We start from the raw sequence: 16,236 nt of genomic DNA, 5'->3' as shown, positions 1-16,236 counted from the left end.
TCAAAAGAAGTGAAACATTAATGGGTCAAAACAAAAATATTAAGTTAGACCGAGCTAAATTGTAAATATAAGATTATAAGGGCCGAAGTGAAAAATTATAATCTGTACGCGCCAGGTAGGGGTCGAACCTACGACTTTCTGCTTAGGAAACAGACGCTCTATCCACTGAGCTACAGGCGCTGTTTTAGCAATTAAGAGAGAGTCAAATATTAAATTCTTTAACCTTCATCCTGCTATAAACTCTGCTCTGTTGTTTCCATCCGCAGGGAGAAGAAAGGAGAGCGAGATGGCGCTGTTGATGGAGGCGGGCTCCGAACCCGTAACGGATAGCGAGAGGGCGGATTTAGAAGCCATCGCCGCCCTCAAGGAATCCGCCGCTATCGAGCTCAAGGTCTTATCCTTTCTTCCGGCCTCCTCCCCCACTTCTTCTTTTCCCAACTTCGATCATAAAATTATATTCACATATAGATTTATAGTATGGTCAATCTTGAAAAGAAAGAGGGTACAATAGACGACCTACAGTCTTTTAAACACGCTTTATTAGTCTAGCATGAATTGAAATCTTGCAAGTAAAAGTGTCCTTAGATTGTGTGAGACCTAGATATGCTTTTCTTTTTTCTTTTACTTTGCTATAACATTTGTCGTTCAGGAGCAAGGTAACCAGTTTGTCAAGATGGGTAAAAAGCATTATGTAGATGCTATTGATTGCTATACGAGGGCCATAAATCAGAAAGCTTTAAGTGACTCGGATAACTCGATCCTCTTTGCAAATCGTGCACATGTAAATTTGCTACTGGGAAATTATAGGCGTTCTCTTATGGATGCTGAGGAAGCGATCAGGCTATGCTCATCGAATGTAAAGGTAAGGCTCTTGCTGTGCTGCCCACTCCCCTACATGCATTGAATATGCAAATTGACGCACTGATCACGTATGCGCATGAACAACACTTGCATGCAGTTTGCGCTAATTATGAGGTCACTTAAAATATGTAGCTTGATTCGTCTTGCCGTTATTTCTCAGCTGTTAATTATGTAAACCCTATGTGTTATATTACTTTTTGACTTTGGTTTGGAAGGATTTGAATTTATTTTTTAGATTCTAATATATCAAAATTGTATCTAGGCATACTATCGGGCAGCCAAGGCTGCATTCTCTTTAAACCTACTGACTGAAGCAGCAGCATTCTGCAAAAAAGGACATGAACAGTTCCCTTCTAATGAGGAGCTTAAAAAGTTATCATCACAAGTTGATGCATGTAAGAGAGAACAAGAATATCGCAAGGCCAAAGTTTCAAAATTGGTGGTTTCAGCAAAGGTTTGTCTTTTGCTAGGACATTTTTCTTACCACATGCAGCCAAACTTACTTTCATGTGATATGTCTAGGATCTTGCCTCTACTATAGAGAAGAGAGGGCTGAAACTTGGAAAGGCAATCTATCAAGAACTTACTGGGTTAAAAAAACCAACATTAGATGGAGGCAGTATTCTTCACTGGCCTGTTCTTCTTCTTTATGCAGAGGTCATGTCAAGTGATTTTATAGAGGAGTTCTGCGAGGCTGATACATTCTCATCTCATCTTGACATTATATCCTTATATACTGATGCTACATATATTATGTGTTTCTATATACTTTACGTACATGTCTGATAGAACATCTGCAAATTGAGATATCCATAACGATTATACATGTTTTCAGAGAGTTCTCTGCCATTACCATGGGATACAGATCATGCTTACACGAGGGACACTGTTGAATTGTACTATCAGGTGAGTCTCTAACCTTTTGAGTTACCTGGTCACCTTGGAGTTCCAAAAGGAAAGGTTATACCATCAGTCAATGAGAATGGAAGTTCATTGCAAGGCGGTGAATTTATGAGTCACTTCACACTTCTCTATTTTTGAGACTTGAGTTTATTGCAAATGCAGCAACTTTTGCTAGGCTTCTGAGAAGATCTCGGGAGCTCTGGCATCTGGACACTATTAAATTTGTAATTTAATTGGTTTTTCTTTGATTCTGACAAAATAGGCTGGCATTGGCACTCTTTTGCCAAAGAGAGAAGTTCTGAAGTATCTCCTTGAGGGCACTTTGGATTCCTTTGCAGACAGTCTTTTTGCGGAAAAAGATGGAGAATATGATGTAGGGAATCCACCTTCGCCAGCAAGTATGCCTCAACCTTGCCCTTCTTTTATACACTTTTCCTTTTTCCCCTAATTCAAGTGATGGGAGATATCACATATCAGAAGTTATCATATCATATCAGCAGAAGTCAGAGGGAGAGAGACTCATTGGTTATATATGTTACTTTCCCATCCATATTCTTGTTGTCTTGTGTCTAGCTATTTAGTATCTTGTTTCCCTTTCTCCTTTCATGATTTATTTCCCTGATACTAGGAGTAGATTTTTTTTTAATATATATAACAAAATCTTTGTATTTCCCCATATTTGACAAATGCTGAGTCATGTATCAAATCTATCAATTTTCTTAGATTGTATAATTAATAATTCAATTCCCTGATAAATGAGTCCGAAAATAGCTTATGGTGAGTGCTAAGTCCATCAATGGTAGAAGATGAGAACTTTATCTTGTAGTTATGGATAAATTATAAAGTTTGATGTGTATTACAGCAGTAATGCAGAAATGAAGATTTTTCTAAAGTCCAACATTTTCTTCTACCTAGGCATAAAAAAGTTAATGATTAAGGTTAAAACAGGGGCTTTATGTGTGTTTGTTCGTGCTGCCAAATTGGCAACTAATTGTTACCTGCTCTTTTAAATGAGTTAGAAGTTCATTGGAAATTCAGAGGTGTTGAAGTTCTTGTAGGCTGTGAGCTTATCAGGATCTTGCAAGATTCACCTTGATCTTTCATTCCTTTTATCTTTTTTGGGAATATATGGCTATGGAGACTTGATAAAATTCCACCAATGTGCAGGCAATGACTACGGTAAATGGGTCAAAGTGAATGAGAGAAAGACTCTCTTAGAGGTCTTGCAGCACGCAGATTATATCATCCCTGCAATTCCAGGTTTGTTTCTTTTATGTTGTTCAACAGAGCTCATGTTTTATCATAGTCATCTTTTAAGTCAGTGGCATTAGTCAATCTCATGCTTTGGTTTTGTGTTGCTTTCTGTAGTGTTCTTTGTCGTTTCAAAGAAATCTAGTTTCTACAAGGGGTTCAGAGCTGGAAAATGGTCTCCACCTTGAAAGTTCCTTGAGCTTTGGATTACACTTGTATGTGGCATTAGATAATAGTGTTGATGTAAAGTACTGCTATTTATTCAGGAACATTTGTTTGGAGATGAGTAGCAATGGCCCAAAGGAAATTGACGGATGGTACTCCAAGATAGCAATTGTATTCGGCTTTTAGGTCTTATTTGCATTGAGTTTAGGACTCTCCTTAAACTAATTCAAGGACCTGTAAATTGGTTTAGTAATTAAATTTTTTTTTTATCTTTTTTATATCTAATCAAGTTATACTCTCCAAGACATGTAGGCTAAAAAATGAGATTAACTAATCGAGTTTGGGGCTTAGCTTCAAAGCAAATAAAGCCTTAATATTTTATGAGGTTTAACTCTTGTTTAGAAGGCTCCTGAGTAGATTACCTTGACATAGTATTGCATTTGGAATTGGTTTCCTTGAGCACTAAATTCAAATCGTGACCGTGTGAATTTGATAGTAATTTCTCTTGCTTGCTTATCATATGATTGGTCGAAGCCATCCATGCCAGGATCCGGCAGCTGAATTAAATAGGGCTAGGGCTATGAGTTTCATCGTCGTATGATACGGAATCTGATGCTAACTGTATTTACTTGGACATGGTCGCTCTTGCTTATGTCAGTTTCGTTGCTGGTACGAGCGCATACGAGTTGTTTGCTTCGTTATATTGCCGTGGCCTCAACTGCAGAATTTTGGAGTGCAATCAAACTAAAACAAAACATGAATTGCATAATTTTGAAGTACGATCAATCTAAATAAAATACGACGAGGTAGATATTTCTGTTACATAATTTGGGATGAAGCCAGAAACCAATTGATACAATTATCACATTTTACAACCCCCATTTTGCCTAACTACAAGAAAGAGAGAAGAGAGACAAACGCAATAGGTGATAAAGTAAGAACTGACTATATATCCTGTATACATGCCCTACTCCAAAATATATCTTTTATGTACCAAATTGCATTGGAAATTAAAAAATTTCTATCCTACCGGGGGCTTTTATAAGGATACAAGTAAAAGCATGGTATCCCTTATAAAAGGCACGATCCTGAACTCCAAACGCCCTCCCACAACCAGCACCAGCATAAATTATACGGACAACAACATCCACAAGCAAGAACCTGTACAGCCAACATTTCGCTGCTGCTTTTTAATCATGAATCTGCATCTCGTCCTGTACTCTCCCATCGACTTGAGTGCTATTTCAGAGTCACGGCATCTGTCCGGAAGCACAAGTTCTAGGAGGGAAGACTGAATCTAATTGAAGATTTTCACAGGCTTCTCAATGTGGCGGTTCTGCAGGAATAATAGCCATGTAAAGCAATGGAAATCTCCTTATAACCAAATAGTAAAAGTCTCCAACAGCCAACAAAGTTGCACAACAAAGTGATAACAGGGCCTTAAACGAGAAGTATGATTAACTAAATTCATCATGATATTATGGCCCAAATTGTAGTTCAATATCAACAATTACATACTATTCAGGCATTTACCTGATTTGCCGTGTAAGCCCTTTTTGGAGTGGTGTCTGAGTGCTCTAATCCAAGGTATTGCTCCCATGCTTCGTAAGCATCTCTTCTCTATACAAATATTATAAAAAAAATTCCAATTATCCTTTAGCATGAACAAATTTCATAACATACCTGAAAACGGCCAGACACAATATCTGAGTCCTGAAGGTATTCAGGGCGATTCATTGCTACAAATGCAAACTTCCACTGATCAAATATCATTATTCAAGAGTTAGTATAATTGTTAGAGAATCTGCATTCCCAAGAGGACTCGGTGTAGGAAATAATGATGTTTCTTCTTGCAGAAATGCTCCAAAAGAATGTCTCCCATGCAGACAGAGGACATCTATAGTTCCTAATAAACGACTTGCTATATTCATTTATAATCTGCATTAAGCACAATCACGAAGTTATACTTCACTTACATGCTCATAATGTAACATAAAAATATATCAGAGAACAATCAAAGAACTTCTCAGTTCTCATCTTGTAGGATAGCAGACAGAAGAGCTGGACTGATATTTCCAACTCTTTGGGACAGTCATTCTGCAAATGAATAGGTGGTTATTAAATATATACGGATGCATGGAAGTAGAAAGCACCTTGTAGATCTTGTGATAGAAGACCTCAAGCAATCGGAGTTCAGCATTAGGATGTGAAAGTTCAACCTATCCAGAATAAAAATTCAGATTGGAAAGATCACAGTTACTTGTGTACTACAGATGCATACAGAGAAAGCATGAACTGGACAGCAAACTTGTGCAATAGCAGCCAATTTCAACTTTGCCTTCAGATAGTTGGTCACATCTCCCACTGTGCTATTTCTCGCAAGCCTAATGCTATGGACTACAACCTGAAAACAAATAAGTTTATGAAGAGTTCCTCCATATGGATATCATAAATAGCATCGAAAGAGACCTGGCAAGCTATCCCACCTCATCCTTTGGGGCATGATGAAATGTTGCAATTCTGGTAGGGGAATGTCCAGCACTTCATAGTACAATATATCAGATGTCTGCTCCAGACAGCCATCACAGATTCAGAATCTAGCAGACCCTTACTTTACAATCAGAAAGCAAGCCAACTCGTAACAACTAACCAGAACATAAAGTACAAAAGGAAGAATAATACCTGGTTGTAATGGACCAGCATGTCCGACAGATGTCTACACCCCGGTACTTGATAGGTTGAGGTTTAGGCTGCTGCGAGTAGCAGTTATAAGATGTAAGGCGGATTTTTGATGGATCATCCAGATCAAGTTGGCGAGCAACTCTTTCTACAACATCGTCGTAACTATTAAGTTTGGACCTTAACAAAAGGATAAAACAATCATATCAAGAGACTAAATAAGCCACAATCTTGTAAATGTAAAGGATATCATAAATGTCAAGATTGCAGATGCTTAAAATTCCAGACAAAAATCATCCTCCTTTGCCTTCTCTGGTGTTCGAAAATGCACAACCTATGGCACCAGATGACAGTTAAACTTGAGCAACGTTTTCAAGATAAGACTGCAGAGAGTAGATTTCACTACACTGAAATTTGACATATTATAACGAGTGATATCAGGTAGATATGAACATTGTAGTTAGGAGAAAACAAGAAGTCATCGGCTCAACATCATTGTTCATACTTTCCTAAATTATATGTATCATCAAGAGCACAACTCATGTAAATACAGCTCCACAGAAGAATTGACAAGTCATTAAAACTGCTGTCAAACTCAAGGTAAAAAAAAGAACTATACTGAAGCAATTATTTCAATGTATGCGTCATTCACTTGGACATGATAATAATGATACAAACTTTATTGTCAGATAGGCATCAAGTTGTATAACGTACACCCAGTTATCCATGAGCATTGACTTCTGCTCTTGTTGTCCCATCAGACCAACACAGCAGACTCTCCAATTAATAAATACCAAATGCTCATCACAGATGAGCAAGCCGTAAAGAAGTTCCTCACCTGGATTAGATGATAATAAAACAAACTATATTGTCAGATTAGTATCAAGTTGGAAGTATATGAATACCATACAAGTATACAACCAGTAATCTATGAGCAAAAAGACTTTTGCTCTTGTAACAGTAGCCTATCTCTTCAAATAATAAGTATTAAATACCCATCTCAAATGAGCAAGTTTTTAAAAAGTTTATCGTCTCTAAGACCAGAAATCTTTAATTGACAAGTCCACCATCAACCTCCATCCATGTATAATAAAATTAACGGGTACAAAACCATGAAGCAAAACATCCTGAATTAGATTCAAGTTGCAAATCATACCTTCCCTGTTCTCCTACCTAAAGTGTCTTAATTTGATATAATATGCCTAAAAGTTGGAACATGAAATCCTGACTCAGAGGCCTCCCTTTTAGCAATCTTAACTGAGACATGCCACTCAAGGAGATCTTCACCTCTAATATGCAACCAAAGCTCTCTCAAGTCGTCAGTTGATGTATCGACTCTATTTAAATTCTTGAATTATCAATGTTATCATTGAAGTTACTCTCCATCCAAGAATATGATCTACTGATATGTGTTTGTCCATGATGCCGCAAGGAACACAAGAATTTGGCTTGGAAACCAATATATATGAGCCTCTTGTCCTCATTAACTTATTTTGGTAGTGTAAACCATAAAGTTCTATCTTTGTTGATTGTTTCCACACAAATCCTTTCTGGCATTATCCTTCCTTCTCTGCAACCTTCAAGTCGACTCAAACTTCATACCTCTGGAATAGCATATATATTATATACTTGTAATCAACATCTCTGAGATCATTTTCATTTAGGTTTCATAATAATGCACAGCCACAGATAAGTGTTTAACAATGACTGTTGAAATTGCAAGAGATGTGCCTGTGCAAATTTGTGGACAGAGTTACTCTCTAACTAGTATATCTCACAAAACATTACTTGTATAATTGCTGTGCCTTAATTGGAGTTCACAATGTCACTAGGGGCAAGCAAAAGTAAAAAACAAAAATTTAAAATAACTCATCACTATACAAATAGAAAAAAAAAATTAAAACATCCAATGGGAGGGAATTTGAGAATATAGGTTAGCAATATAACTCAACCATAATACCTGTCGGCTATGAACATACTCCAAAAATGATGGCACATCCCGATAGCAGAATTGCCTATTTTCAAGTGAAGGGGATTTTTTATAACAGATGATGTCACCATCTTCAAGCTACAGAAAGAAGTCAAGAACAGATTCTACGAAAGGTCAACTATGAAGAAACACAATTCGTCTGATTATATTCAACATTGTTGATCATCAAACTATACCTGGCTAGAATGAAACGTGAGTCTCTTTTCAATGTGCTCACACATGACACTTGGCTCAAACTTAATCTCCTGCACATTATTGAGGAGAAAAAATTTTAATTATGTTTTCATTCACAGGAAAGGCATATTAGCAATTTAGCAGCATAAACTTCAGTTTTTTTTCCTCAAATCTACAAACATAGTACAATAAGAAATTGAAAGATTTCGTTGAAATTGAATCCTAGCATATATAAAGAGAAGGAATAGTACCACTTGAAGAACTTAAGTTCATGTGAAAAAGAATGTACTAGGAGCATTAAATATTTCTCTTCTCTTTAAGAAACAATTTCTCTTAGATGCACTGACCTCGTAGAGTTCAATTTCTTCATTTAGTGAAAAACCAGCCATTTCGTTCAATTTTATTAGAATTTCTGCTGGTTTTCCTAGTCCCTTGATAAAGAGCCTTCCAACATATCTGTGGAGAGAGAAATTACAGAAGAAAAGAAGGATAAAAACAATGATGGCCGTGTCACAGGCATGAACCGTGCCAATCACAGGCCGGCACGGCATGACACGTGCCTTAGAACTTGTCGGTATATACCATAAGAGAGGTAGTGAAAAAGGTAAGGAACTACTCACCTTTAACCTTCACCCTTCACCGCTCGCCGCCGCTCGAGATCGTGCCACTCGCACCCCCCGTCGGGTGCCCTAGCCTGAGGGAGGAATAAGAAAGGTAGAGAGAGAAAGAGAGCGGTAGTGAGCGACAGTAGCGACTCAGCGAGCAACGAGCAACGATGATATAGATGGCGAGTGGCAAAGCTACTATAAGGGATGTCATGCGACACCCTCTCGTGCCATGTGCCGATACGTCATTGGCAAGGCAAGTTCCGACTGGCACGCATTATGCCGACCGGCACAACCATCCATGGATAGAAAATATAACTTGATTATGAAAGACAAGTAAGTACCGAAGCTCTTCCCTTTTAGGATCATACAACTTGATAAAAAGAAGTATATCTTCCTTAGTTTTATCAGGTGGAGGAAGAGGTCGATAATCCAGCAAAATATACAAAGGAAACACAATATTCAGAAGTTTGAGGTCTCAAAACTGCTTTGGAAAAGTGTTGAAGCCTAAAACAAAAGCAGAAACTATTTCAACCGCCATATATAACTGTTACTATGCCAAGCTCCACTTCTAATAACAACTTGAGTTCAGGGTTATGTGCCTTATTTGACATACAGATTAATTACCAAGGAAAATGGATACTAGCTCAATTTTACATATAGATTGAGCTTCTTCCTGAGGACCCAATGGCCTGTTGGGACGGTACGTATGGTTTTGCCGCTTAGCCCACAACCAGAAACGCTGAAACTGCACAGGGATGCCAAATTCCTTGGCCACATCATCCTGTGAAAGACTTCAATGTTGAAAAACAAAAATAGATATGAAGTATAGTACTTATAACAACAAAGAATGGAGGGCAATATAAAGAGTGTAGGATATAGAAAAAATGAAAAGTGAAACTAGAAGCAGCCAATATCTTAAATCTTAGAGTTCAGGGAAAGATTACACCAACAATAACGAAGCCATTAGTCCAAACTGTATATTAACAGAATTTCTGCTTCATTCTCCACTACTGTCATTCTTCAAAGTTTTAGTAACCATTAGTCCCAATGGTAAATCCACTTTTAGAATAAAAACTCAAACTCCAATCCAAACCATGAATCTGGGGACATGTGAAATGTTTAAACTTCTAAATTAATTTATCATTTTATAGTAACTTCAAAAATTAAAAGGCTGTTCTGGGAAGCTGGAAAGCAATTGACACCTAGCTCTTCATTTGATCATAACTCCGACTCAGGTGTTCATAGGCCCTTTGGAAAGAAGACAAAAGGAGTTACAACTTTTATTTCTCACTGTTTTCCCAATTTCTGACCTTTAAAGCTCTGAAATGCAGTTTCAAAATGGGGTAACTGATTGGACAGCATTATGCTCCCCCCGTTGAAGGTCCCAGAATTGTCTCTGGTATCGCTGCTACTCATCGAACCAAATATTCTTTGCCACCAGCAAAGGTTGAGGCGTAAAGACACTTAAGATCATAAACAAAGACTAGAGCCCCTTCTCCTCTCTCTCATAATCCATTTTAAAAAAGATTAAGTATAGCTTCAGGTAGGTTTTCACGGTTTTGGTCCATTTCGGCTGCTCCTCACCTAATACTATCTAGTCTAGCACAGTGCACACACTAACAAAGTAGTAAGAATTAGGCAAGATGTGATTGATATCCTTCTGAGGGTTTGAAGATGTTAGAAGAATTAGTTGTCAAGTTTAAAAGGCAAGAAAAACATATTAATGCCATATACCTTATGCAACTTCATATTTACCATGCACTGAAGCAATTTCACACTTCAAAATTTCAAATGAACAAAGGTCAAACTAAAGATAAGGCAACCTATGACATTTCATTGACTTTGTCAAATGACATCAAATTATGGAAGCTCCAAGTGCCGAGATATTAATATATCTTCATTACTTATTAGAGAACATGATGAAACCAAAAGTCTGAGAAGAAGAATTCCAAGAAGCACTACCTTAACAATGTTAAAAGGCAGATGTTTCTGAATTCGAAAGCTACGGACTTTATCATGGTCCACCAAGTCAAAATAAATATCCCTTCCAATCTGATCAGCCAAGTCCTCATCTCGAGCAACCTAGATTAATTTAAAAGGCTTATCAAGAAACTACAGAAGAGGGGAAAGAAAATAATGAGAAACCAAGACACCAAAAATCAATAAGAATGTACCTTTATGATTGTGTAAAGGTGATCTTCAGCTTTTTCCTTCTTGTGTTCTTTCTCTTCTTGTTCTTTTTTCAACCTAAAAATTTATGTTCTGCTTATTATATGTGGTTCATGTATGAGTAGTACCTTTTCAAACTTTGATGAACTCTTTTATTACCTTTAGGTGCTCAGCGATATCCTTCTCGTCCACATTGCATATTATTTTCTCCTTATTGCTCTCACGAATATAAACAAGCATGTATGCATTTGAGTATTTTGTAAATTTGAATGGAGTGTTATTGATACCAGGATTTACCTGAGGTAACTGCTCCAAGCATAATGAAAGACATATCGAGAGTCAGATACAATACTTAAAAGAAGCAAAAAAAAAGCGGGGGAGGGGGGTGTTCCTGATATAGTCGGTCTTGGCTTAAGGAAATCACCTCTTCCTCACCACCGTATTGCTCTTCCAGTGCTCTCTTCACATCTTCTTTTGTGACCCGCTCATCATCAAATTTAAACCTGAAATAGAAGAACCTTCATTACTGTTGAAGATGCACCTCTGTATAAGTTGCAAAACTTTTAAATCAATAAAGCATGCACTCATTGCTTTAATAGATGCAGTCATCTTGTGACATATATATGACAAAGATACATAACAGACTAACAGAGATTATCTAAGTTATTTATTTTCAAAGTAAAATGAGAATGAATTTACTCTCTACCAAAATATAAAAGTTAACTAGCACATGAAATGATTGCACAGAGAGGTGTTGACATTTTTATCACAAAAGATCGATAATTGTACAAAAAAAGGCTGTTCATAACATGATGTGATTTCACTTGTATAAACATCAACAATAACTCCTACAAGCTGCATACCACTGATCAGAAAGAGTTGGCCGTATAAAAGCAAAGTAGTGTCCACCATGCACCCCACCACTGTGAACAAGAACACTGCATGAGGTTATGAGAAGAAAGTTAAAGTTAATTTCAAGTTCGAAGTTATACTGCACAGTACGATTGAATAAGATGAGAATTATAAATCAAGAAGCATTCATGTAAAAACATCCATGAAGTGTTATCAGATTGGCAATTATTAATCAAAAAAACATTCACGTGATTCAACAATTATGAAGCCTTGCCAGGCCCAAAATTGTTCATTGAGTTTGAACCCATAAGATCTAAAAAGGAGGCACCATAACTGCAACACGTGTTCAAGTCCAGACTTTTAAAGTATTGTTGTGGTAATCTTTTCACTCGATAAACATAAAAAGATGGAGGAAAATCAAATTGTAGTGCATGATAATGATTAAATGATTGTTACTATTCTTACCTGTGCAGGGTATAAAGGTTGCGAACCCTTCTATCAGCATCTGGAGAAAGATATCTGCCATTATCTCTATCAAGGTCAAGTTGTAGTGGGAACTCGTAGCGGTCATTTATGTGCACCATTATATGCATGACAAACTTGATTGGAGGATTCATTCAGTCAGAATAAGTTGCAAATAAACAGGCAAGTAAGAGGCTATTATTTGTTTGCATTGCCACTGCTCCAAAAGACACAGTGGTCTGTTTAGTTTTACAGAACCAACATTCAATTTACATCCAGGAAAACAACACACAATAATTACATGGGGGCAGGGATTGTCATATGGACCTAAGTATAAGATGGGCAAAACTGCACTTTGCTCCATTAGAGGTCCCCACTTGGGGAGGCGTAACAGATCCGTATTTTCCGTTGGATAATACAATCCAAATCCATTTAATTTGGATTCGGATACAAAATCTCAGATCTGTTCATTCAATGGTTGGATTTGGTTTCATAATTACAAGATCCGGTTGGATCCAATTTCATTGTGCCTATCTGTTGGAGCTCCGATGGACATAGTGTAAATTACAATAGTTTAAAATCCTTCTTTATGACATCCTCATGCATCAATGCTTGCCATCATGGCCGTTTGATTAAGCCATAAAGGGAAAGTGAGAAGAATTGAAGGGGCTTTTATGGTATCACATTGATCACGAAAAACAACATTCTACACATTCAATATTATATAAGGCTAATAGAATCCCATTTAAACCTATTGAAAGGTAAGTTGTAGATCAATATTAAACAATGATGTTTATTCATACAATGTCTTTTATTCTTGGTAATACATTAAAAATGTTGTGTTAATAAGATATAAATTATCAGTGAATTACTATCTTATGATGTCTCAGATTTTTTTTGATATAAGTGCTTCAAATACTATCCGAATTCAATCCATCATTCCATTGTCCAAATTGGTATTTGACTCCAACCTGAGTTCAAAGTGATTCGACAATAAATGGTTCGAATATTGATATTATGTTTAGCTTTCCATTTAAAATCTTATTCAAATCTGGATCCAAAAAATCTAAATGGGTCTGGATTCAATTCTTGTACATATCTAACCGATCCAGTTTGATTACACCCCTAATCCCAACCAAAAATCTATCCCAACAGAGAGCTCCCACAGTGAAGGCACTTTTTACAAAGCCAAAGAGAGATTTCAATCCTCAAGCCTCAGAACTAGTAAGCTCATGGTTGAGGATAAAGAATGTAAAAAAGAAGAGAGATTCAAGTTAGACAAATTAGATTCTTGCACTCCATTTCTACCGTGTTGAAAGGACTATGATTAGATTCATATTTTCCCTTTATCCAAAGAACTGAAGAGCATCTCTTATATAAAATATTTGGTGATATTATTATTCGATTATTACATAACTCTAACATTGAACTACTGTAAGGCATAAGGTTTACATGAACTTCTAGATTAAAAAATGTGGAAAATCCAAAGGCTTATGGTGATCAACAGGAAATAAAGACAGAAGATGGTCAAATTTCCAAATCGGGATCAGCTACTTTTTATTAAATAACTAGTACCAGTGAAACACTTATCCTGAAGAGCTTAACGTGATAAACAGAAAAGGCACCAAAAGGGAGAAAAGACAAATGCACTCTGTTACCACAAACCTTGACTAGAATCTCACATAAAATCATATTCCAAGCGTTTCAACTGAAGCTGCAAAACAGGGGGGAAATCAATGAAGAGAACACCTTTCCTAGCTTCCTGAAAGAGAAAGAGTTACAGATTCAATGTGAAACAAATTAAAAATAAATCTTCTATACCTCCTATTACGAATAAATGTTCCAATGAGCTACTGCAAAATACAATGTCTATTAAATTCTTCAAGTATATTGCCTAGTAACCTAGTCAAAATAGCACAAATGGATGACAACTTCAAAACAATTTAGTCGACAGTCGAAATTACTCCCGTGCAAGTTTAAAAAGCAATTTTAGAACCATTTCATTTAATTTATGGAACTTATCTTGCTAAAATATGTACCATAACATTCTTTTATGCGTAGCTACCATGAAACTGGTATAGAAAAAAAAGTTCTCAATGCTTGGATACTTGGATTAATAAATAAAAAAACTTAATTCCTCTATATATAGAGGTCGGGTATAATGAATCCTAGTCGGACTTAGCCCTAAAGGCTTATACAATTCAAACTAAGATCTGTCTTAGAGGCTTAAATGACTTAATTGAACTTGTCTTAATGGCTTACATGACTTAACTAGACTTGCTTTAAGAGTTTACATAAATATAAATCAATTAAAAGATAAATAGGCTTGATCCATCGAGCCCAATATCCTCATGATATGATCCGATCTGACCCGGTTCACATCAGAAAATGCCCAGATCATAGTTGAATTCATATTGTTCTCCGTATCTAGTCAGAATATTGTGAAGGAGAGGTGCCGATACGTGTGTTCAAGCGGAAATTGCACGTACAGTAACACAAGCCAAAAAGAGCACCTTACAAACTGCTATGATGTGAGCCAGTTGCTGAAGAGATGCTCCAACTCGTAAATAGCACCGTAAAACTCATAAGGATGTTTCCACTATCTTATTCAGCGCTTTCTTTATATAGTTAGGAATTTGCAATGCAAGGGACTAAAGGAATTCTTTGAAAAGATATATATAAAAGTTGCATGACAAAATTCTCTCTTCTGTAAATAGTATAAAGACGGCTGCCTTGTAGTTAATCCACTAAGATAAATCCAGAAAAGTAAAAAATGCAAAATCATATCCGGAAGCAATGGCATGCAACTTCCACCAGACCACCACTAACAATTTACAAAAACTCATAGCAAGATAGTATCTGGCGTGAGCTGAAAGAGAACAACCTTCAAAAACAATCAGATCAGAAAAGAGATACCTTTTCGTATCGTATACTTGTTGTGGATTTGATTAATCACAGCCAAGCTGAACTGAGCATATCTGCTCCACCCACATGGCGAGGTTGCTGAATCGGCAACATCAAGGTACATAGACAAGTGGTCTACATTGTTCCCCTTAGGAAACATCAGCACTCGCCTTACAGGATCATTCATGAAGTGCGATTTTTACCATTCCTGGCAATGGTGAAAAACCACGGACAGCAAAGGCATCTACTTACCATTTGTAACCGCCGACAATAAATACTTCCGAGTAATGCTTCTTTGTATTCAACCTGGCGAAATTCTAAATGGTCCACGTGAACCTAGAGGTCGGAGGATCCTCCACCTGTTTGTTCTCAGCAGTACTGGCAGCTTCCGGTTGAGCTACTGAAAAATGCAAAACAAGAACAATAAAAGGAGTGAATGGGTGAATAACGAAAACTTTCTAATCAGAACACAATAAAGTCAGAGAATACTGGTACAAAAACTGCTATTTTCACAGGGAAACTACTACAAACTCCAAAATCCAACGAGAGGTAGAGTGCTTCTAAAGACCAAAAAAACATCGAAATGAGAAGATTTGTTTACTTTCCATCGGCTGCGCTCCATCAGCCGACTCCTGGTGCGGGACCAACATCTGTCATCCTCCTGCTGCAAAAAGTAAACGAAGAATGAAGAAGAGATTGGATCCAGCAAAATAAAACCTTCACAACACAATACAAGACCGTAAAAAGAGAATTACCGGGGCAATGGGCACCGATCAAACCAAATTAATCGTGTTAAAAAAACAGCAGGAAACCTAGGAAAACAGAATAATTACAGCAAAACATCGTCGAAGAACGCAACAAGCAGGCCGAGTAAGAGACCGAGCGAAGAGGAGAAATGAGAATATCAGGTGAACAAATCGGTTGATGTCGCTAAGGAGAAGGATCGGGGAGGTAACAGTGATCGAAAGAATACTTACACCGAGTGGGTGAGGAGCCATTATAGTCATGGATGGGGTAGGCGGGGAAGGCAGAGGGAGGAACGGATTCGAGACGAAGCGGCGGCGACGGAGGACGTTAATCGACAGCGGTGGAGGAGGAAGAAGAAGAATAAACCGGCTGGACACTCGGCAGCGAACGACGCCACCGAATCGAAAGAGCCTGGTCGGGCAGAGTCCGGAGATCAAATTTATACTAGGGGTATTTTGGGGATTTTGGAAC

General features: G+C 37.3%; 1 protein-coding gene, 1 non-coding gene and 1 pseudogene across 3 annotated transcripts; 1 reads left to right on the top strand and 2 right to left on the bottom strand.

Annotated features, from left to right (window-relative positions):
• Nucleotides 1-107: 107 nt before the first annotated feature.
• Nucleotides 108-180, bottom strand: TRNAR-CCU (transfer RNA arginine (anticodon CCU)). Its single transcript has one exon. It is a non-coding gene; the product is annotated as a tRNA-Arg (tRNA).
• A 73-nt stretch (nt 181-253) lies between these two features.
• LOC140787116 (uncharacterized) lies at nt 254-3,296 on the top strand. Of its 2 annotated transcripts, XM_073135887.1 has the most exons (8): nt 254-391; nt 650-862; nt 1,124-1,315; nt 1,384-1,584; nt 1,687-1,767; nt 2,027-2,162; nt 2,932-3,024; nt 3,133-3,296. In XM_073135887.1, exons 1-8 carry the CDS (start codon nt 287-289, stop codon nt 3,201-3,203), a joined length of 1,092 nt encoding a protein of 363 aa, XP_072991988.1. In that variant the 5' UTR covers nt 254-286; the 3' UTR covers nt 3,204-3,296. The 2 variants fall into 2 exon arrangements, with proteins under 2 accessions (XP_072991988.1, XP_072991989.1); XM_073135888.1 differs by lacking the exon at nt 650-862.
• A 794-nt stretch (nt 3,297-4,090) lies between these two features.
• LOC140786793 (ubiquitin C-terminal hydrolase 13-like) lies at nt 4,091-16,206 on the bottom strand (annotated as a pseudogene).
• Nucleotides 16,207-16,236: the final 30 nt, after the last annotated feature.

This window comes from Typha latifolia, chromosome 4, assembly GCF_019914945.1.
Source record: "Typha latifolia isolate L0001 chromosome 4, TyphaL0001v2, whole genome shotgun sequence".
In the NCBI taxonomy this organism is placed as follows: domain Eukaryota; kingdom Viridiplantae; phylum Streptophyta; class Magnoliopsida; order Poales; family Typhaceae; genus Typha; species Typha latifolia.
This window is presented reverse-complemented; position numbering and strand designations above follow the sequence as displayed.

Bases quoted from the DNA above. Each gene is read 5' to 3' on its own strand.
- LOC140787116 (XM_073135887.1), top strand. From the start codon at position 287: ATGGCGCTGTTGATGGAGGCGGGCTCCGAACCCGTAACGGATAGCGAG. The intron at 1,585-1,686 runs ATATCCTTATAT...TAACGATTATAC, and splicing joins TCTCATCTCATCTTGACATT to ATGTTTTCAGAGAGTTCTCT. The intron at 2,163-2,931 runs GTATGCCTCAAC...ACCAATGTGCAG, and splicing joins GAATCCACCTTCGCCAGCAA to GCAATGACTACGGTAAATGG.